Source organism: Hypanus sabinus, chromosome 27 (genome assembly GCF_030144855.1).
Source record: "Hypanus sabinus isolate sHypSab1 chromosome 27, sHypSab1.hap1, whole genome shotgun sequence".
NCBI classification, from domain to species: domain Eukaryota; kingdom Metazoa; phylum Chordata; class Chondrichthyes; order Myliobatiformes; family Dasyatidae; genus Hypanus; species Hypanus sabinus.
In genome coordinates, this window is record NC_082732.1 from 3,453,245 (window position 1) to 3,476,432 (window position 23,188).

General features: G+C 38.5%; 1 protein-coding gene across 11 annotated transcripts in view; it reads left to right on the top strand.

Annotated features, from left to right (window-relative positions):
* The window catches only part of usp48 (ubiquitin specific peptidase 48), a 242,993-nt gene that overhangs the window by 67,244 nt on the left and 152,561 nt on the right, over window positions 1-23,188 (top strand). For all 11 annotated transcript variants that reach the window (XR_009508155.1, XR_009508157.1, XR_009508156.1 and 8 more), the window contains exon 5: window positions 10,166-10,290. Coding sequence is in view for 4 of the 11 variants with exons in the window: in XM_059951677.1 (XP_059807660.1) it covers window positions 10,166-10,290 (125 nt within the window). In the remaining 7 variants the exon portion in view is untranslated. The remainder of the gene's footprint in view (window positions 1-10,165; window positions 10,291-23,188) is intronic.

The window sequence follows — 23,188 nt, forward strand, 5'->3', positions numbered from 1 at the left end:
TGAATGCAAGCAGGCTTTTTCCACTGAGGATAGGGGGAAAAAAATCTAGAGGTCATGGCTTAAGGGTGAAGGGGGAAAAGTTTAAAGAGAACATTGGGGGTCTTCATGCAGAGTGGTAGGAGTGTGGAATGAGCTGCCAGATGAAGTGGTGAATGCGGGCTCACTTTTGACATTTAAGAAAAACTTGGACAGGTATATGGACGAGAGGGGTTTAGTGGGATATGGCCCAGATGCAGGTCAGTGGGACTCGGCAGAAAAATGATTTGGCATAGCCAAGAAGGGCCAAAAGGCCTGTTTCTGTGCTGTAATGTTCTATGGTTCTAAATCTCCTCTGTACTCTCTCTATTTTGTTGACATCTTTCCTATAATTCGGTGACCAGAACTGTACAAAATACTCCAAATTTGACCTCACCAATGCCTTGTACAATTTTAACATTACATCCCAACAAAGGCCAGCATACCAAAAGCTTTCTTCACCACCCTATCCACGTGAGAATCCACCTTCAGGGAACTATGCACCACTATTCCTAGATCACTCAGTTCTTCTGCATTCTTCAATGCCCTACCATTTACCATCCTATTTGGATTATTCCTACCAAAATGTAGCACCTCACACTTAACAGCATTAAACTCCATCTGCCATCGTTCAGCCCACTCTTCTAACTGGCCTAAATCTCTCTGCAAGCTTTGAAAACCTACTTCATTATCCACATCACCACCTATCTTAGTATCATCTGCATACTTACTAATCCAATTTATCACCCCATCATCCAGATCATTAATGTATATGACAAACAACATTGGACCCAGTACAGATCCTTGTGGCACACCACTAGTCACTGGCCTCCATCCTGACAAACAGTTATCCACCAGTACTCTCTGGCATCTCTCATCCAACCACTGTTGAATCCATTTCACCACTTCAATATTAATACCTAACGATTGAACCTTCCTAACTAACCTTCCGTATGGAACCTTGTCAAAGGGCTTACTGAAGACCATTCGCCTTGTGAAGGTTCACCCTCTTGAAAAATGTTCTGACTTTTCCCTCCATGGCAGAGGTCACAGGGTCATCAGATGCTTCAGTGAGTCACATAGGTGTAGTTTTATTCACCCTTTCAACGCCTGCATAAAAGGAGTGAACTATCCCAGTTATTAATGATGTTACGTACCGTCTTGTAGGAAGTAGTGGCCTGCAAGCCCTGACAGAGGTGAAGTGCATCTGATTCCATCTCTAACTTCAATTGGAAATTTCACTTTTTGCTCTAAAGTAGCCTTCTGTAGGTCATAACTGGACTTACTGTATAGTTCTGGATCACCGATCTTGAGTGCCACAGACCTGGCCCTCAGCACAGTGGTCATGTGTGGAGGCCAAAATGGCAGCGACTCTCTTTGATATTCTTGACTTGCACATTGATGAGCAGTTTTTTTTACTACATGCATGGTGCTCTCATGTGTAATGAATTTGTTTCAGAGTTTTTGTGAACTTTGAAAGTTATTTATACAAAACTTTGGAATTTGTTTATTGATGGAGGTGATGCCTTTCTTCAAACAATGCAGTCCTGTTATATTGAAAAAGAATCAGGATGAATACTACAGTTGGTTTCAGAAATAGATTTCAGAAAAAATTTAAATAATCATGTATCAGAAATTCCAATTGGAGTTGTCAGTGAAGTAGCAAGCAGAACTGATTATTTGATATATTTGAATGGTAATGTACACAATGAGGATAGTTACCATTGCTGCGTTTTTGTATTCCTTGGCATATTAGAGTTGAGACGTGCAAAGATTATTTATGCATTTTTAACTAAACTGGAAAGAGAGCAGGGAGCAAAAATGATTGACATGGTAAGAGGGTCCTGTGGATAAGGGAAAAACATGAAGATGGCAGTGGCAGGTGTAGAAGTGACACTTTGAGTTTTGAATTTATGATGTTGAACTTCCAAGCAGAGTTAGATTTCTGTGGCAGATCATGATGGGGATCATATACTTGGCGCTGGAGTGAAAATGTTTGAAGGTCAAATCTGCCAGTTTAGTCAGAGTAGTCAGTTGATCCTGAATTAGTGTGAATTGATTAAAACATCTGAATGTAATTGCCTAACAAAGTAGCACACCAGTATTTTGTGGACAATTAAATACTGTTTTCTAGATTACTGTTGCTGTATTTTCCAGATTTAACTAGCAATCATAGTTCACTACAACACAGAAACAGGCCCTCTGGCTCATCTAGTCCTTACTGAATTATTAATCTGTCTTGTTCCATCAACCTGTACCTGGACCATAGCCCTCTAAACTTCTCCCATCCATGTACCTATCCAAATTTCTCTTAAATGGTGATTTGAACCCACACACACCACTTGTATAAGCAGCTCGTTCCACACATTCACCACCATCTGAATGAAGAAGCTCCCCCTCAAGTTCCCCTTTCCATTTCATTTTTTTTTATCCTTAACCCAAGATCTCTAGTTCTAGTTTTACCCAACTTCAGTGTAAAAAGCCTGTTAATAATTACCCTATCTATACTCCTATCATATTTTTATATGATATTCATATAAATTTTGATGATATATATTTTTATACCCGCATCAAATCTCATTCTTCTACACTTTGGAGATTTATTTATTTATTTCGAGGCATCCAGCCCTAATAGATGTGTCACCAGCAGGCCACTGGTTTAACCCCAGCCTAATCATAGAACAATTTAAAATGACCAATTAACCTACAATACGGTATGTCCTTGGACCATGGGAGGAAACCAGAGCACCCGGAGGAAGCACAACATTCTACAGAGAGAACATAGAAACTCCTTAGAAGATTTAGGATGAAACTCTGAACTCCAGGCTGTGATAGGGTCATAATAACTGCTTTCACTCAGGTCCTCAGATCCTGACATCTTTGTAAATTTTCTCTACGCTCTTTAAATCTTGTTGCTATATTTCTGGTAGGTAGGTGACCAGAATTGCAAACAATACTCTGAATTAATCCCAACCCACACTTTGTACAACTCCTGTACTCAGTACTTACATTTATGATGGCTCAATTTATGACCCTACCTACCTGTGATTCCACGTTCAAGGAATTATGGATCTGTATTCCCAGATTCTCCTGTTCTACCACACTCCTCAGTGCCCTATCACTTACCATTTCAGTCCTACCCTGGTTTGTCCTTCCAAAGTGCCACACCTCACTTGTCTGCATTAAACTCCATCTGTCATTTTCCCAGCCAATTTTTTCCATTTGGTTCAGACCAGGCTGCTGCAACATTTGATAGCTTTCATTGCTGTCCACTGTGCCCCCTATTTTGGTATCATTTTCAAATTTTCTGAACTAGTTTACAACTTTATCATCCAGATTGTTGATATGGGAACTTGCCATTGGTTGGGGTTGACTGGATATTGCGTCCTAGCTGTAAATGCAAGCCAGGGCAGTATGATATCAAGAGTAAGCCGTTTCCCATGCAGCAGGCTTCTCCTCTCCATGCCACTGAATCCAAAGGAATGGCAGAGACCGATACAGTTTGGCACCAGCGGTGTCACAGGAGTTGCTAGCCAGTATTGAATTCGACATAGGACTGCCTGAGGGAATGTATCTATAGATTTCTCCTTGGGGGATTACGTCTGAAGCCTTCTCCATGATTGGGTATAACCATAGTGGAGGATTAAGATCAGAGTATTCCTTCTCTTTTAGGTGAGCTGCTAACCTCAGTTGACGAGCCCCATCTGCTGAGAGCAATTAGTGTTAAGGCGCCTGTACCCACACTTGCCACTTCTCCTGTCAGTAGAAACAGTTCTGCCAGGCTTTGTAGTTAAGCCACATGTTAGACCAGGTTATTAGAGGCTACTTCAGATGCACACCATTGAGATAATTTAATAAGTAGTGATAACTCATTGACGGTCCGGCACCGATTCCTGCGGCACTCCACTAATCATAGCCCTCCGGTCAGAAGTGCAACAATCCACTCCCACTTTCTGGTTTCTCCTGCGAAGACAATGTTTAACCTAATCCACTACTTCATCCTGAATGCTAAGCAACTAAATTCCTTGACCAACCTGCTCTGCATGACCTTATCAAATGCCCTGCTGAAATCCATGTAGACAGCTTCTCCTTCTTTGCTTTCATAAACTTTCCTAGGAACTTCCTCAACAAACTCTATAAGACTGGTTAGTAGTGACCTACCACCCAAAGTCATGTTGACTGTCTCTAGTCCGTCCCTGTGTATCCAAATACTTGTACATCTGGTCCCTTAGAATACCTCCCAATAACACCCACTACTGATGTCAGGCTCACTGGCCTATTCTTAAACAACTGAACAGCATCAGGTATCATCGAATAGCTGTACAGCACCTGTTGCTAAGGACATTTAAAATACCTCTGCTAGGTTCCTGCAATTTCTGCACTAGCCTTCCACAAGGTCCGAGGGGACACTGTCAGTCCGAGGGGAATTACCCACCCTAATTTGTTATAAGGCAGCATGGATCTCCTCCTTTAATCTGTGTATGGTACATGACTTCACTGCTGTTTTCCCTCACTACTATAGACTTTATGTCTATAGTAGTCTTTATGTCCGCCTCCTGATATAAATGTAAAAAATCCATTTACGATCTTCCCCCTTCCTTTTTAACACAATGAGTAGATGACTATTTTGATCTTCAAGAGGTCCAATTTTTTTTATCCTGATATAAGTTATAACCTTTTGAAGAGAAAGAAGGAATTTAACCCAGCGATAAAAGCCTTATGGGAAAAAGGTTATAAATTTATAATGCGTCATCCAGCAACATTGATAATTTTTTTGAAAGAGGGAAAAAGAAGATTTTTTCCCGGTTATCGAGAAGCGGAGGTGTTCGCACAAGAACTTCCATCTAGTGGCTAATTATACATAGAGACTTCCAAACGTAACGGATTAAAAATGAAGATAGAGACAGCGAACAGAAGTGATGGACATTTAAGGATAATATAGGGAAGATAAGTAAAATTTTAGAAACACTAATTGAGAATAGTATTTTTTTCTTCGTATGTATATACTTTTTTATGTTGCGGGGGACTGGGGAGCTTTGGACCGGTTTCTGCGGGATTCATGTGTGTATTCATGGCGATTGCCATGACCCATACAACAGAGGGGGGTAATGTTGTGTTTTTTTTTCCACAACATTAGTAGGGGGGTATTTTGTTTTTTTCTTTATATTCTATTTTTCTTCTATCTTTTTGCCTGGATGATTGGTGGGGACACACATAGCAACGTGGAGAATTTTAAAAAGATTTCCCAAGATACCAAGAAAGTTGAAAGATTAGGTATTATTATAGCTTGGAGTAACATAATTAAAAATAATGACTAATTTACTGAATTTTTTAAAGTTTTAATGTTAATGGGCTTAATGGACTGGTAAAAAGAAAAAGAATTATAACATACATTAAAAAAAAAATGAAAACAGATATAGCTTTTTTACAAGAAACACATTTAACAGATAAAGAACATCAGAAATTAAAAAGAGACTGGGTTGGAAATGTTATTGCAGCTTCATTTAATTCAAAGGCGAATGAATATTTATGCACCAAATGAAAATGATGGAAAATTTATACAAGAGGTCTTTTTGAATTTGGCTAACGCACATGACAAAATATTAATCGGTGGAGATTCTAACTTTTGTCTAGATCCAGTTTTAGATAGATCAACAAAGGTGGTCACAAAATCAAAAGTAGTAAAATTAACTCTATCATTGATGAAAGATTTAAACTTGATTGATATATGGAGAAGAATTAATCCAAAAGAAAGAGATTACTCATTTTATTCAAATAGACATAAAACATATTCAAGGATAGATTTTTTCCTATTATCAATGAGTATTCAAGATAGAGTGAAAAATGTGGAATATAAAGTGAGAATATTGTCAGATCATTCTCCTTTGATAATGACAATGATAATGACAGATAAAGAGGAATCAATTTATAGATGGAGATTTAATTCAATGTTACTAAAACATCAAGATTTTTGTGATTTTATGAAAAAGCAGATTAAGTTCTTTTTAGATACAAATTCACATTCAGTTGATGATAAATTCATATTGTGGGAAGCAATGAAGGCATACTTGAGAGGTCAGATAATAAGTTATACTTCTAAAATTAAGAAGGAATATATGATAGAAATAGATCAATTGGAAAAAGAGGTCCAATTTCAAAGTTCATAGTAAATTTATTTTCAAAGTACATGTATGTCACCATATACAACCCTGAGATTCATTTTTTGCAGGCATACTCAATAAATTAACAATGAATAATAAGCATAATAGAATCAATAAAAGAGCGCACCAACTTGGGAATTCAACCAGTATGCAAAAGACAATAAACTGTGCATGTACAAAAATTAAGAGTCCTTGAAAGTGAATCCATGGGTTGTGGAAACATTTCAATGATTGGGCAAGCGAAGTTGAGTGAAGTTATCCCCTTCGGTTCAAGAGCCTGATTGTTGATGGGTGATAACTGTTCCTGAACCTGGTGGGTGAATCCTTAGGCTCCTGTGCCTTCTTCCTGATGGCAGCACGAGAAGAGAGCCTGTGGTGCACCTATGCTGATGGAGCTGGTGGAGGAGATGTTGTTGCCAATCTGAACTGACTGGAGTTTGCAAGTGAGGAAATCAAGGATCCAAATGTCCTGGGTGGTGGGGGTTCCTGATGATGGATACTCTTTTTTTGTAACATCACTTCATGTAAAGGTGCTCAATGGTGAGGAGGGCTTTACCCGTGATGCACTGAACAGTATTCACTACTTTTTGTAAGAATTCCCACTCAAGGACATTGGTGTTTCCATACTAGGCTGTGATGCAGTCTATCAATAAACTCTCCGCTACACATCCACAGAAGTTTGTCAAAGTTTTAGATGTCATGCTGAATCTTCACAAACTCCTCTAAGGATGCTGAGTCGCTACATGCTTTCTTCATAATTGCATACGTGCTGGGCCCAGGACAGGTCTTCTGAAATAATAACATAGAGAAATTTAAAGGTGACCCTTTCCACTTCTGATCCTGTGATCTGTACTGGCTCATGGACTTCTGGTTTCCTCCTTCTGATGTCAAAAAACAGCTCCTTGGTCTTGCTGACATTGAGTAAGATGCTGTTGTGGCACCGCTCGGCCAGTTTTTCAATCTCCCTCTTGTATTCTGATTTGTTCCCACCTTTGATTCAGCCTACAACAGTGGTGTCATCAGCAAATTTGAATATGTCATTGGAGTTATGTTTAGCCACACTGTCATAATTGTAAAGTGATTAGAACAGAGGGGCTAAGCACATGGCTTGTGGTGCACCTGTGCTGATGGAGATGGCGGAGGAGATGTTGTTGCCAATCTGAACTGGCTTGGGTCAGCAAGTAAGAAAATTGAAGATCCAATTGCACAAGGACGTATTGATGCCAAGGTCTTGAAGCTTATTGATTAGTTTTGAGGGGATAATGGTATTGAATGCTGAGCTGTAGTCGATAAAGAGCATCCTGAAGTATGCATCTTAGTTATCCAGATATTCCAAGGTTGAGTGACGAGCCAATAAGGTGACATTTGCTGTGGACCTGTTGCTCAGTCATTAAGACACTGGTATAATTAAATTTTGCTTACTTACTTTACCTACTTACTCCTTGACTGTCGAAGTAGGAGGTTTAAGATCTCAGTGAACACTCCAGCCGGTTGATCAGCACAGGTCTTTAGTACTTGGCCATGTAGCCTATCTGAGCTGGATGCTTTTCGTGGGTTCACCCTGCTGAAGGCTGCTTGCATGTTGGCCTCATCCTGAAATCATAGAATCATCAGCGGCTGTGGGAGTTTGTGATGGTTCCTCTAGGTTTTGATGGTCAAAGCAAGCATAGAAGGCATTGTGTTCATTAGGAAGTGAAGTCCTGTTTTCGCTTATGTTGCTTGTTTTAGATTTATAAGAGGTGATAGTACTCAAACCCTGCCACAACTGTCGATCATCCTTTGTTGATTCTAATTTAGTCTGAAATTACGACTTCGCTCATTAGATGGCTTTCTGGAGATCATACCTAGACTTCTAACTCTCTTGGCCATAAGATTTGAATGTCTCTGAACTGGCCCTCAGCAGATTGCGGATCTCATGGTTCATCCAGGGTGTCTGGTTGGGGGAGATGAATGATTTTGTGGGGACACACTTGTCTACAACTGTTTTAATAAACTGTTTTACTTTGTTCCCTTGTAAACCTTTCGCTCTTAATATATTTGTGATTCTCCTTCACTTTGTCAGCTCGAGCAATCTCATGTCTTTTACTACTCCTGATTTCCTTAAATGTTCTCTTGCATTTCTTATACTGCTCAAGTACCCCCAAAGGTTCATTTATTATCACATGTCCATACGACTCTGAAATCTGTCTTTTCCAGATAGCCATGAAACAAAAAAGAATGTGAAAGTCATTCAGAGAGAAACATCAAACCTCTCCCCTGCACAAAGTGGAGCAGGAACATCAACCCCACAAAAACAATTTCGCCCCCTCGCAAAAAAACTAACAGGACATCAAAAAAAACACAGAATGAAAAAACCATAAGTCTGAAGACGTCCACAGTCCATAAGCACAGTAGTCCAATCCATAAGTGCAGAACCACGATACCATCCTCCAATATCACCGGCATTCACCGAAATAGAGAGACACCGCATGAGACAGAGAGGTCTACCCATCTACCATGGCAAACAACACAGCGATAGGCTGCTCACAGACTCCCTCAATGGCAGTGATCAAAAGGAAGGCAGTTAGTGCTGAATTCTTGCTCGCCATCCACATTCGCCTTAATGTCTCAATCTTTCTTGATGCTTTAATTGACGATTAATGGACGCTTTAATCGGCAAAATGGAGTCGAACATCGGCTTACGCTCTGTCTCAAAGTTTCTTTGCATAAAGGCTATTTGAGTACATGCTCGCTTCCTGAGATCTTCTCGGATTTCTTGGAGACAGCAAAGCGCTAGATCACTCAAACGATCACCAAACTCTAAAGTGCGGAGTCTAACAGTCCCAGAAGCACATCTGAAAAACAGACTCAAGAAGAGTAAAAAAACACATTTTTGTGACATATCTGGAAGGTGTCGACCGAGGAAATGTATGCTGGTGGATATCTTCCTGCTTACTGTACCTGCTCTGTACCATCTTACTCTTAACCAGGGCCTCAATATCTCCTGAAAACCAAAGTTCCCTGAATCTGTTTGACAGAAACATACAAACTCTATACTCTTAAAATTTCACCTTTGAAGGACTTCCACTTACCAAGTACATCTTTGCCAGAAAACAACCTGTTCTAATCCACACTCGCCAGATCTTTTCTGAATCATCAAAATTGGCCTTTCTCCAATTTCAAATCTCAACCCAAGGACCAGACCTATCCTTCTGCATAATTTTAAGAACTTTGAAGTTATATTAAGAACTGTTATAATTTTACAAAAGCACCTGAAGTTATTTGACATAGACAAATGCTAGACCAAATTTAAGGAAGGTAGTTGGATTTTCATGTTCTTAATTGCCCCTGATAACATTGGGTTGTTAAGCTATTTCCAAAAGCATTTCAGAATCTGCTGCATTGAAGTGCATCTACAATCTTACATTGGACATCATGAGCAAAGGTGGTATTGTTCCTTCCCTGCAGGACATACATAAACCAATCCAATAGTTTCATCATCAACTTTATTGATGTTTGTGATTTATTCCTAATTTATTTAATGCTTCAATGCAAATTTTGCATGGACAGTGGATATTAACTTAGAATATTTTATCTTCAGATCACTCAGATACAAGTTCATTACCTTAACTATTATGTTGTCTGGAGGCCGAAGGCCCATTCTGATTTTCAAGGGGACCTTCACTGCAGATATAAATTCTGAATTGTCTTCAATTAATCACAACTTTATTTAATCAATTTCTGTTTATTTCTATGTTTACCTATTTACTGCTTCAGATGCACCTGACTCATTTTTAGCATTTTCTTTTGTCTATTAAATTGTGATATTTATGTGTTAAAAGATGTAGCTATTAATTATGTGATTGCAGTTGGGAATATTTATTATATTGTGTTTGTTGGCCATTTTTAGAACTCCAGAATCTATTCCGGTCTTGGCTCACAATGCTGGGAAGACCTTTTTCTATAATTCAATAATAAAATATTTTAATCTATTGTAATTATGTTTACAGGATGCCCAAGAATTTTCCAAGCTTTTTATGTCCCTATTAGAAGACACTTTATCAAAACAGAACAATCCAGATGTACAGAATATTATCCAGCAACAATTCTGTGGACAGTATGCATATGTCACAGTGTAAGTGAATGAAAATGTATTGCTTAAATTGCGTAGTGCTGAAAATGTTCTTTGAATGTTTCATCCTAATATAAATATATCTGTATTTTCTATATCTCCCTGTAACATTAGGAGCCATTTGGCTCATTGAGTATATGCCTACTCACAGAACAGTTCCATTCTCCTACTTCATTTTCCCTGTGGTCTATCAATCATAGGAACCATGTTCTCATCTGATTCTGCACTTAACTACAATGGCAATTCACCTACAGGCTCATGCATCTTTTAAGATGTGGGAGGAAACCAGAGCATCAAAGAGAAACCTCTGTGGCCCCTGAGAGAACATGCAGACTCCACACAAACACCACTGATATCAGGACTGAATTGCCACTGTGCATAAGAGAAAAGAAATAGCAGGTAGAAACTCTGAGGGAAATTGGTGTCATTTCCACAGTTTGCTGGAAGTTCATACTTTTTGACCAGTGAGCTTGGCTGTTATCCATATTTCAATCCAAGAATTATTTTTTTTTGTATACTATTTTTTTCAGTTCTTATTGTATCACACCCAGGTCCTGCAGAATATTAACATCAGACAAACTACAAATACACAATGAAAATGTCTTATTGACGCCCAATATTTTAGAAATTACTGCTGAAAATAACTGATCAGTTTTAAGTTTTCCCTGTACATATCCTCAGGATTTTCTTTCAATGACCTGAGGCACCCATTTATAGTGTTATTATTTTATATTATTAATGTTAACTGGTCAATATCAATATCTTTCCGGTGGAACCATTTAAGAAGGCAAATTGTGCACGCAGCTCCAATGGAAATCTTCAAATATTCCCATTTTAGATGGCTACAACAGCAATTCACAGCTATGGCCATGGACAGTACAGTAAGCAACATCATTTTAAGGCTTTCAGAAAAATTTTTGTTACTCAAGCATTGGCGAATCTCAGACAGCAGTCAACATTTACAAGTGCAGTACCCCTTCAAGACGGTAGAGGAGAGGTCTGCTTATGGAAAAGAGGGTTCCGACTTTCACTACCATCTATTCTGCTGGCAAATTTACAGTCTCTGGAAAATAAAGTCAAAGACCTCAGAGCAAAATTGCTGTACCAGAGGGACATCAGGGACTATTAATATTTTTTGTTTCGCGATGTCTTGGCTATTCTGGACATAGCGATACGGCTCACTGGCTTCATGATTCACTGCCAAGATAGGATTGCTGAGCCTTTCAAAGGTAGAGGATGTGGAGTATACTTTATGATTAATTCCTCATGGTGCACAAACGTGGCAGTTCTGTCCCAGTCCTATTCACCTGACCTGGAACATCTCACAATCAAGTGTCACCCAGATTATTTGCCGCAGAGGTTTTCAGCTATCATCTTGGTGGTGGTGTACGTCCCACCTCAGACCCTTGTCAAACACTGTAGAGTCTAGACAAATTCAGTGACATATTCAACAGGCATGAAATAGTGCACCTTGATACCTTCCTCATCATTTTGGGGGATTTTATCCAGACCTGCTTGAAAAAGTCCCTAAATAATTATGACCAGTATATATGTCACTTGTGGAACCAGAGAAGCCTACACACTAGACCACTGTTATCATGAAGGACACTTAATGTGCCATCCCACGCCCCCACTTTGGAATGTGTGCTCACCTGGCTGTACTTCTAGTCCCTGAGTATAGGCAGAGACTGAAGACTACAGCACCGGTAGAGGATGAAGAAGGTATGGACAAAGGAGGCAGAGGAGCATTTAAAAGACAGCTTTGATTTGGTGGATTGGACAGTATCCAGGGATTCATTGTTGAGTCTGAATGAATGTACCAGAGTTGTCACTGACTTCATTAGACCTCTGGGGATGAGTGTGTGTGTACGAAAACAGACCAGTAGGTTTCAATAGGTACATTTCTTTTTCAATCTTTTTATTAATTTTCCAATAAGCAATATTAATACTAATACATAGAGATCATTAATAATGGTTAACATGTAGAAACACATATTCCAAGTAACAAATGGAGTCTAACATCCCAATCTTAGATGGTAATTAACCTTGAAAAAGATAATTATAATTATAAAAAAAGAGAAAAAGAAAAAAAAATCCAAACTAAAACAAACTAACCTAAAAAAAACAAAGCTGCCATAATTCAACGGTTAAAATTATATTTTGTCATTAACTCTGCTCCTTTATATATAAAAAAAATTACTGAGAAAAGTATTCAGTAAGGGTCAACTTGCATCATATGAAAATATTGAATGAATGGCTTCCAAGTTTCTTCAAATTTAACCGAGGTTAAATAGTACTGCTCCTAATCTTTTCCAAATTTAAACATGCAGTCGTTTGGGAAAACCATTGAAATGTGGTAGTTGGGTTGGAATCTTTCCATTTAAATAAAATGGATCTTCTGGCTATTAATGTCACAAAAGCAATTAAACAACCAGCTGTTAAGGATAAATGACTAGAGTCTATATCACTGGTAGTCCAAAGATTGCAGTTATAGGATGAGGTTGTAAGTCAACACACAGAACTGCTAAAATAATATCAAAAATATCTTTCCAATATTTTCTTAACCGAGGGCACGACCAGAACATATGTGTCAAAGAAGCTACCTCAGAATAACATCTATCACAAACAGGTTTATATGATGGTAAAAATGTGCTAACTTATCCTTGGACATATGAGCCCTATGAACCACCTTAAATTGTATCAGCATGTCTGTCACACATTGATGAAGTATTAACTAGTTTAAGAATTTTCTCCCATTTCTCTGTAGATAGATATCTGAAGTTCTCTTTCCCACTAATTCTTAATTTTCTCAGAAGTACCTAGACTTATTTTCGTAATCAAATCATAAATAATTGCTATTAAACTCTTCTGAAAGGGTTTAAACCCAAATTTTTTTCTGTAACTTTGATTGGATATGATAACGGAAAGGTAGGTAAAGTAGTATTCAGAAAGTTTCTAATCTGTAAATATCTGAAAAAGTGTGATCTAGGCAAATGATATTTATTAGACAACTGTTCAAAAGACATAAAACAATCACCCATAAATAAATCACGAAAACATTATTCCTTTTGTTTTCCATAACAAAAAGGCTTGATCAATTCTAGATGGTTGGGGAAAAAAAAGTTAAATATAATAGAGCTTGACAGGATAAATTTATTCAATCCAAAAAATTTACAAAATTGAAACCATATTTGTATTGTATGTTTAACTATTGGATTTATCATTTGTTTATTCAGTTTAGTAAATACAAAGGGAAGTACCGATCCTAAAAATAGAAGCCAGTGAAAACCTCTGTACAGACTCCCATTCGAGGTTCATCCATCGTGGAGATTTAGTTTCATTCAACTCTTGTGTCCAAAACATTAAATATCGAATATTACTTGTCCAATTATAAAATTTAGGATTCAGCAAAGCCAAACCGCCTTCCTTTTTTGATTTCTGTAAATATTTCTTAATCAACTTGGGATATCTATATTGCCATATATATGAAAAAAAATTTAGAATTGATGGTATCAAAAAAAAATTTAGGAATAAAAAGTGATACTGCCTGAAGTAGATATAGAAATCTAGGTAAAATAAACATCCTAATAGCATTAATTCTACCGATCAAAGATGAGAACAGTGGGGACCATTTAGTAAACAGTTGTTTAACATGATCAATTAAAGGTAAAAAATTACTATAAATATATCCCTATACTTAGTAATTTTAACCCCCAAATAAGTAGAATAATCAGTAGCCACTCTAAATGTTGATTGTCTATAAATAGAGATTTGCATATTTAATAGGGAAAGCACACTCTTATCAAGATTCAATTTATACCCAGAAAAACTACTAAACTGGGCAAGTAGAGTTATTACTGCAGGAATGGATTTCTCTCGGTTAGAAATATATAATAACAGGTCATCTGCATATAATGATATTTTATGCGTCTCGTTCCCACAAATAATGCCAAATATATTAGGTGAATCATGAATAGCAATTGCCAAGGGCTCCAGGGCAATATCAAATAATAAAGGATTTAAAGGACAGCCCTGTCTAGTACCTCAAAAAAGCCTAAACAAAAAGGGGATCTCTGGTTATTGGTAAATATGGCAGCCAAGGGTGTATGATATAACAGTTTAATCCAGGATATAAATTTTGAACTGAAATTTAATTTTATGGTATATTAAATAAATATTCCCATTCAAGTCTATCAGCCTTCTCGGCGTCAAGCGAAATAACACGTTCTGAAGTATTAGATGAAGTAGTGTATACTTTGTTCATTAACCTCCTAATGTTAAAATGTGAATAACGATTTTTAATAAATCCTGTCTGATCTTCAGAAATATTCTGAGGCAATACCTTCTCTAATATAATTGCTAGTATTTTGGAAAAGATTTTAGAATCCACATTCAACAAAGATATAGGCCTATATGAGGTACATTCAGTGGGATCTTTATCTTTTTTTCAGGAATTAAGGAAATTGATGCTTCATAAAAGGATTGCCTAAAAGCATCTTTAAAAACTTTACATAATCAGGGAGAGAGTAAATCTGAAAAGGTTTTAAAAAAATTCAGCTATATAACCATCTGGACTGGGTGCTTTACCTGAGTTTATCGAAAAAATTGCCTTCTTTATTTCCTCTTCAGTAATGGGTGCATCTAATACTAAACGTCCATCACCTAGTAATTCCGGAAAATTTAGTTCCCTTAAAAATTCATTCATTATAGTAATATCATCAGGAAATTCTGATTGATATAAATTAGTGTAAAATTCTTGAAAAGATTTGTTAATTTCATCATGATTAACCGTTAAGACACCATCCCATCTACAAACTTTATTAATCTGATGTTTCGCCAAAGCTGCTTTCAATTGATTAGCCAACAATTTATTCGATTTATCACCATGTACACAGAATTGACTCCTAGATTTAAGTAATTGGTTTTCAATCGGAGATGTTAATAACAAACTATGTTGCATCTGAAGTTCAACTTACTCTTTATAAAGCTCCAAATTGGGAGCAATATAATATTTTTTATCAATATCTTTAATATTATCAGCCAATACTTGTATCTCACTATTAATTCATTTTTCAATCCAGCAGAATATGAAATAATTTGTCCATGGATATATACTTTAAAGGTATCCGATAATATCCCACTGGAAATTTCTTCCGTTGAATTAGATGAAAAGAAAAATACAATCTGTTCTTTAATAAAATTAACAAAATTTAAATCCTGAAGCAAAATAGAGTTGAACCGCCATTGTCTAGTACTAAAAGTTACATCACTAAATTTAATTGATAATTTCAGAGGTGCATGGTCAGAAATGGCAGTTGCATCATACTCACAGGTGGTGTTGGACAAAACTAAATGAGAGTCAATAAAAAAGTAATCAATTCTAGAGTGTGATAAACATGGGGAGAAAAAGGAGAATTCTTTATCATTGGGATGTAGAAACCTCCAAATTTCTTAAATTCCTGTGTCAACTAAGAAGGAATTAATAAATGTTGCAGATTTATTTGGAGGTACCTGATTAGGTAGAGACCTGTCCAACATAGGATTCAAACAATTAAAATCTCCACCCATTATTAACCTATATTCATTTAAATTGGGAAAAGGTATAAATAGCTGCCTAAAAAATTCAGAATAGTCTGTATTAGGTGCATAAACATTAGCCAAAACTACTTTTTGGTTATAAAGTAAACCAGTAATTACTACCAAGAGTCTCTCAATATGTACATTTAATGTCAGAGAATACAATATACATCATGAAATTCTTTTTCTTCACAAGCATCCACGAGTACCCTAAAGAATGAATGACAGTCAAACGTTAGAACCCCAAAGACCCCCCCACAGTTCCTCCCTCTAACGCACAAGCAGCAACAAGACAACCCCCACCCCCACCAGGAAAAAAGCATAGCTGCCCTCCACCGAACACTCAAGTGTGCTCTGAAAATCTGTTGCCAACCAACTTTGTGGGTGTTTTCAAAGACATTTTTAATCTCATTGCTACAGTTGGAATTCCCACTTGCTTCAAAAGGGCAACAACCATGCCAGTCCCCAAGAAGAACAGTGCAATCAGCCAGTAGCATTCACATCTACATGATAAAGTACTTTGAGAGATTGGTTATGGCTAGAATCAACACCTACTTAAGCAAGGACCTGGACCCACTGCAATTTTCCTATCAGCACAATAGGTCTACGGCAGAAGCAATCTCATTGGCTGTATTTGTGGCTTTGGATCACTTGGTCAATAGTAAAACCTTCAATCAGGCTGCTGTTTATTGACTGTAGCTTGAAGTATAACACCAACATTCCTAAAGCTCCAAAACCAGGGTCTCTGAACCGCTCACTGCAACTGGATCCTCAAGTTCCTCACCGAAAGACCACTATCTGCGTAGATTGCAAATATCATCTCCACCTCACTGATAATCAACACTAATGCACCACAAGCACTGCTCTACTCTCTCTACACTCGTGCCTTTGTGGCTCGGCACAGCTCACATGCCATCTATAAATTTTCGAACAACACAACTATTGTTGGCAGAATTTCAGATGCTGACAAAAAGGAATACAGGAGCAAGATAGATCGGTTGTTTGAGTGGTCATACAGCAACAACCTTGAACTGAACGTCAGTAAGACGAAAGAATTGATTGTGAACATCAGATAGGGCAAATTAATAATGCTATTAGAAAGAAGGCACAACCACAACTGCATTTCATAAGAATTTGAGTAGATCTGGTATGTCACCAAAGATGCTTGCAAATTTTTACAGATCTGCCATAGAGAGCACTCTAACATTCTGTATCACTGCACTGGAATGAAATAAGCTGCAGAAAGTTGTAAACTTTGTTAACTCCATCATGGACACTACCCTCCCCAGCATTCAGACATCTTCAGTGAGTGATGCCTCAAGATACCCTCTTCTCATTGTTACCATCAGGGAGGACTTCTAACTTCTCTTAGACATTGAAATCAAGCTTGCATGCACAGTTTGCAATGGCAGTTCATTCCACTGTCATGACAATCTGAGTGAAGAAGTTTCCCCTCATGTTCTCATTAAACATTTCACCCTTATCTCATGACCTCTAGTTCCAGTCCCACCCAACCTCAGTGGGTAAGGTCTGCCTGCATTTACTCTATCTATACCACTGATATTTTTGTACACCTCTATCAAATCTTACCTCAATCTTCTGTGTTCCAAGAAAAAAAGTCCTAACCTATATGCTTATACAGCTTTAACATAACAACCCATCTTTTGTACTCAATACTTTGATCTATGAAGGCCAATGTGCCAGAAGCTTTCTTTATGACCCTATCAACCTGTGCTGCCACTTTCAATAAATTATGGACCTGTATTCCCAGATCCTTTTGTTCTATTGTACACTTCAATGTCCTACTGTTCACTGTATATGACCTATCGTGGTGGGTCCTACTAAAGTGGAACACCTTGCAATTGTCTGTATTAAATTCCAGCTGTTAACTTTCAGCCCTTTTTAACAGCTGGTCCAGATCCCGCTGCAAGCTCTGATAGTCTTCCACGTTCCATTATACCCCCAATCTTGCTGTCATTCACAAATTTGCTGATTAAGTTAACCACATTATCATTCAGGTTGTTGATATAGATGACTATCAAAATACTCATGTATCCAGTCCCTCAGAATACCTTCCAATAACTTTTCCACTACTGATGTCAGGCTCACCAGCCTATAATTTCCTGGTATATTTTTATTGCATTTCTTAAACAGTGGAACAGCATTAGTTATCCTTCAGTCCTTCAGTACCTCACATGTCGCAAAGGATGATTTAAATATCTCTGCTAAGGCCCCTGCAGAAATTGCTTCCCACAGGGTCTGAGGGAACACCTTGTCAGGCTGTAGGGATATGTCCATCCTAATTTGCCTCAAGGCAGAAAACACCTCATCCTTTGTAACCTGTATATGGTCCATGGCCTCACTGCTGCTTTGCTTTACTTCTATTGACTCTGTATCCATCTCCTGAGTAAATACTGATGTAAAAAATGCATTTTATATCTCCCTCATCTGTTTTGGCTCCATGCATAGATTACTATTCTGATCTTCCAAAGGACCAGTTTTCTCCCTTGCGGTCCTTTTGTTCTTAACATATCCTTCTGAATCTTTTGGGGTTCTCCTTCACCTTGTTTGCTAAAGTAACCTCATACCTTCTTTTAGTTCTCCTGATTTCTTTCTTAAATGTTCTCTTGTATTTTTTATTCTCTGTAAGTACCTCCTATCTGCCTGTACCTGCAATTCACTTTTCTTTTCTTAACTAGGTGCTTAATATCTTTTGAAATCCCTAAACCTGTTATCTTTACCTTTTCTTCTGACAGGCACAAGCAAGCTTTGTACTCTCAAAATTTCACTTTTGAAATCCTCCCACTTAAGAAGTTTACCTTTGCCTAAAAATAGCCTGTCCCAATTCATAGTTGCCAGATCCAGTCTAATACTGTCAAAATTGGGCTTTCTCCAATTTAGAATCTCAACGTACAGACCAGACCTATCTTTTTCTGTATTTACTTTGAAACAAATGGCATAATGATCTCTAGGTGCAAAGTGTTCCCATGTACATGTCCTGTCTCATTCTCTAAAAGCAGATCATGTATTACGCACTTTCTTGCTGGGACTCTTGATTCAGGAAACTTTCCTGAACACATTTCATTAACTCTAGCTCACCTAGACCTTTTACAGTATGGGATTTCTGGGTAATATGTGGAAAGTTTAAAATTACCTACTATAACAACCCCATATTTCTTGCCACGTTGGTCTCTTGACGAATTTGTTGCTTTAAAATCCTTGGATTGTTGGGTAGTCTATAATATAGTGCCACTAAAGTGATGATACCTTTCTTATTCTTCAGTTCCATCTACAAAGCCGCATGAGATGAGTTTTCCCGTCTGTCCTGACTGTGTATTGCCGTGACATTTTCCCTGACTAATAAAGCCATCCCTCCCCCTTTAATCTTTCTCGTTATATCATGTCTAATGCAATGGAGCATTGGAATATTAAAATGCCTGTCCTGCTCTTCCTGCAACTAATAGCTGCACTGTCATAATTCCATGTGTTGAGCTCATCTGCCTTTCCATCAACACTTCTTGCATTGAAATATATGCAGCTCAGGACGCTGAACCTTTTGATTCTCGACTTTGTCTGAGGTCTTACCAGTATATTCTATTCTGGCACTCTGGTTCTCATTGCCTTGCAGCTCTAGCAAACCTTCCTGCACGGATAGTAGTACCCCTGTTCTATACAGGTCCCACCTACACCAACTCCTTAGCCATGTGTTAAACTGCATGATCTTCCTCTTTCTGGATTCACTAGTATGTGGCATGGGTAGAAATCCTGAGATCACAACCCTGGAAATCCTGCCCTTTAACTTAGCATCCCTGATCTCATTTTTCAGAACTTTGTCACTCTTCCTACATACGTTATTGGTTTCTACATGGACCATGACCTCTGATTACTGACCCTCCCAGTTTAGAATGCTGAGATCTTGATTTGAGATATCCCTGACTATGGCACCGGGAGGCAACATGGCATCTGGGAATCTCGTTCTCATACACGGAACTTCCTCTCTATTCCCTTAACCAACGAATCCACTATCATCACAACTCTCCTCTTCCCCTTTCCCTTCTAAGTGACAGAGCCAGACTCAGTGGCAGAGACCTGACCTCTGTGACTTCCCTCTGCAAGGTCATCTCCCCTACCCCACCCAACAGTGTAAAAAGTGGTACACCTGCTGTTGAGGGGGATGGCCACAGGGGTGCTCTGCACTGGCTGTTGAATCTCTTGCCCCTTTCTGACTGTCACCCAGTCCCTTGTGTCCTGCACCTTGGGTGTAAGTATAGTACCTCTCCATTTGTTCAATCTGTCATCTCCTCATCCTCCCAGGTGATGCAGAGTTCATCCAGTTCCAGCTCCATCTCCTTAATGCAGAGTGTTAGAAGCTGCTGCTGGATGCATCTCTTGTAGGTATAGACATCAGGGACACTGGAGGTTTCCCTGTCTTTCCATATCCAACAAGAGGAGTAAAACATCTATAGATATGTAGCAGAGAGTATATTGACTGGCTGCATCACACTCTGGTATGGAAACACCAATGCCCTTGAACTGAAATTCCTGCAAGAAGTAGTGGAGACAGCCCAGTCAGTCACAGGTAAAGCCCTCCCCACCACTGAGCACATCTACATGGAATGCTATTGCCGGAAAGCAGCATTTGTCATCTGGGACCTTCAGCACCCAGGACATGCTCTTTCACACCACTGCCATCAAGAGAAAGGTACAGGAACATCAGGACTTAAACCAGCAGTTTCAGTAACAGTTATTGTGCCTATAAGAAATATTCACCCCATTGGAAGTTTGCATGTTTTACAGTTTTACAATATTGAATCATACTGGATTTAATATGGCTTTTTTTGGCACTGGTCAACAAAGACTCTTTCATGTCAAAATGAAAACAGATACCTAAAAAGTGGTCCAAATCAATTGCAAATATAAAATACAAAATAATTGATTGCATAAGTATTTAAGACATCCAAAATCATCACTGGTGCAGCCATTTGGTTTTAGAAGTCATGTAATAGTTAAATGGTGATCTGTTTTTGGAGACCTATTTGCAGTCATGGTGCTTCAAATGATTGTAGTAAAAATGCACCTGTATCTGGAAGATCCAGCTGCTGGTGAGTCAGTATCCTGGCAAAAAGTACATGATGAAGACAAAAGAATATTCCAAGCATCCTGCAAAAATGTTATTGAAAATCACAAGTCAGGAGATGGATACAAGAAAACTTCCAGGTCACTGAATATACCTTGGATTACAATTGACAATCAACAAGAGAGGAAAAGGATTTGGCACAGCTGTGATTCTGCTTAGAACAGGCTGTCCTCAAAAACTGAGTGACTGTGCAAGAAGGGAACTGGTGAGGGAGGCCACCAAGAAATGTCAACTCTGGAGGAGTTACAAGCTTCAGTGGCTGAGATGGGAGAGACTGCACATACAATGACTGTTGTCAGGGTGCTTCACCCATCAAAGCTTTATGGTAGAGTGGCAAAGAGAAGGCCACTCACTCACATGAAATTTTGGCTAGAGTTTGCCAGAAGGCATGTGGGAGACTCTGAAGTCATTTGGAAGAAGGTTCTATAGTTTGGTGAAACCAAACTTGTGCTTTTTGGTTATCAGACTATATACTATATTTAGTGTAAGCCAAACACTACACCTCATCAAAAACACACAAACCTTGCTGTGAAGTATTGAGGTGTCTGCATCATGCTGTGGGGATGTTTCACTCCAGCAGACCCTGGAAGCCTTGTGAAAGTAGTGGGTAAAATGGATGCAGCAGATACAGGGATATCCTGGAAGGAAACTTGATGCTGCCTGCAAGAGAATTGTGTTGTGGGAGAAGATTTGCTTTCCAACAAGACAATGATCCCAAGCATAAAGCCAAAGTTACACAAGAAGGGCTTAAAACCAACAAAGTTAATGTCCTGCTGTGGCCAAGTCAGAGTCCTGACCTGAATTCAATTGAGAATTTGTGGCTAGATTTGAAAAGGGCTGTTCACTCATAATCCCCATGCAATCTGACAGACTCTGAGCAGTTTTCAAAAGAAGAATGGGAAAAATTCTCAGTGTCCATGGTGCAAAACTGATGGGGACCTATCCACACAGACTCAAGGCTGTAATTGCTGCTACAGCTATATCTAAGTACTAACTTATCACAGTCAATGATTTTATGTTTAATAGTTGTAACTAATTTAGATCACTTTGTAGAGATCTGTTTTCATTTTGATACGAAAGTCTTTTTCTGTGAGCAATGTTAAAAAAGCCAAATTAAATCCGATATGATTCAATCTCGTAAAACAATAAAACAAGAAAAATTCTAAGTGGGGTGAACTGGACTTCGCTGTTATCCATTTCTCTTCCAATTACAGCAGTATTCAATACTATCTCATTAGTTTTGCCATTAATTTTAATTTGTAAATATTATCCATATTGTTGATTCAATACTGGCACAATAGAATACTAAATAAAGTGTACAGTTTTTTTTCAAGATCCAGGAGAATGAACAACCAAGTTTGATGTAGCTGTTTTGGTTTATGTAGATTTCTTTAGATTCTACAATTAACAGGTAATAGATTGTGAGAATTTGCTATAAGGCCTGCAAAGATGATTTCTGCCAGGAACTCTGAAAAGGTTGCCTTTGCTGATATATTGGACACAAAGTGCTTTCAAGATGAATTTTGAGGGATTGTGCTACAAAGTATATGCTTACAGTATTGTACAAAAGGTCAATGCACGTGTGTAAAAAAAAATCTGTAAAGCAAAGATGCTTTCAAAAATAATGAAACATTTCTAAATATCAAAAATATTACCATAAAGAGCAGTAAACAGTAAAAAACTAAATCAAATTAGTATTTGGTTTGACCAAATTGAAGCTGGTGTGGTCACGCTGATACGCAACAAGTGGAAGCAATACACTGAGTTGAGCAAGGTCTGGTTGAACTGTTTACTGTTTCAATGCGCTGCGTGCTTAAGTGCCCGCTCCCTGCATCCCCCGCTCTTTGTGGAGTGGAAGTGACGTCGACTTCTGGGCCGAGGTCTTCCCCGCACTCAGAACCCTCTCAGTTGCTGCTGGCTGCAGACTCACCCGCGACGGCTGGAGCCAGTTCACTTAATGGGCGCTAGGAGGTGCAGAGTCCACAGCCTGCACACTGTCAGTTCTTTTAGGTGGCCAGCCTCATCATTGTGGGGATGGCACAGTAACCAAGAGTTTAAGGTCTAGATGTGCCGGTTTGAGACGGCCAATGGTAAAAGTCTCTTCATGACCGCCGATGTTGAGAACACAGGTCATCCCATTATGGCGCAACACCTTGTAGGGTCCTTCATATGGTCGCTGCAGGGGTT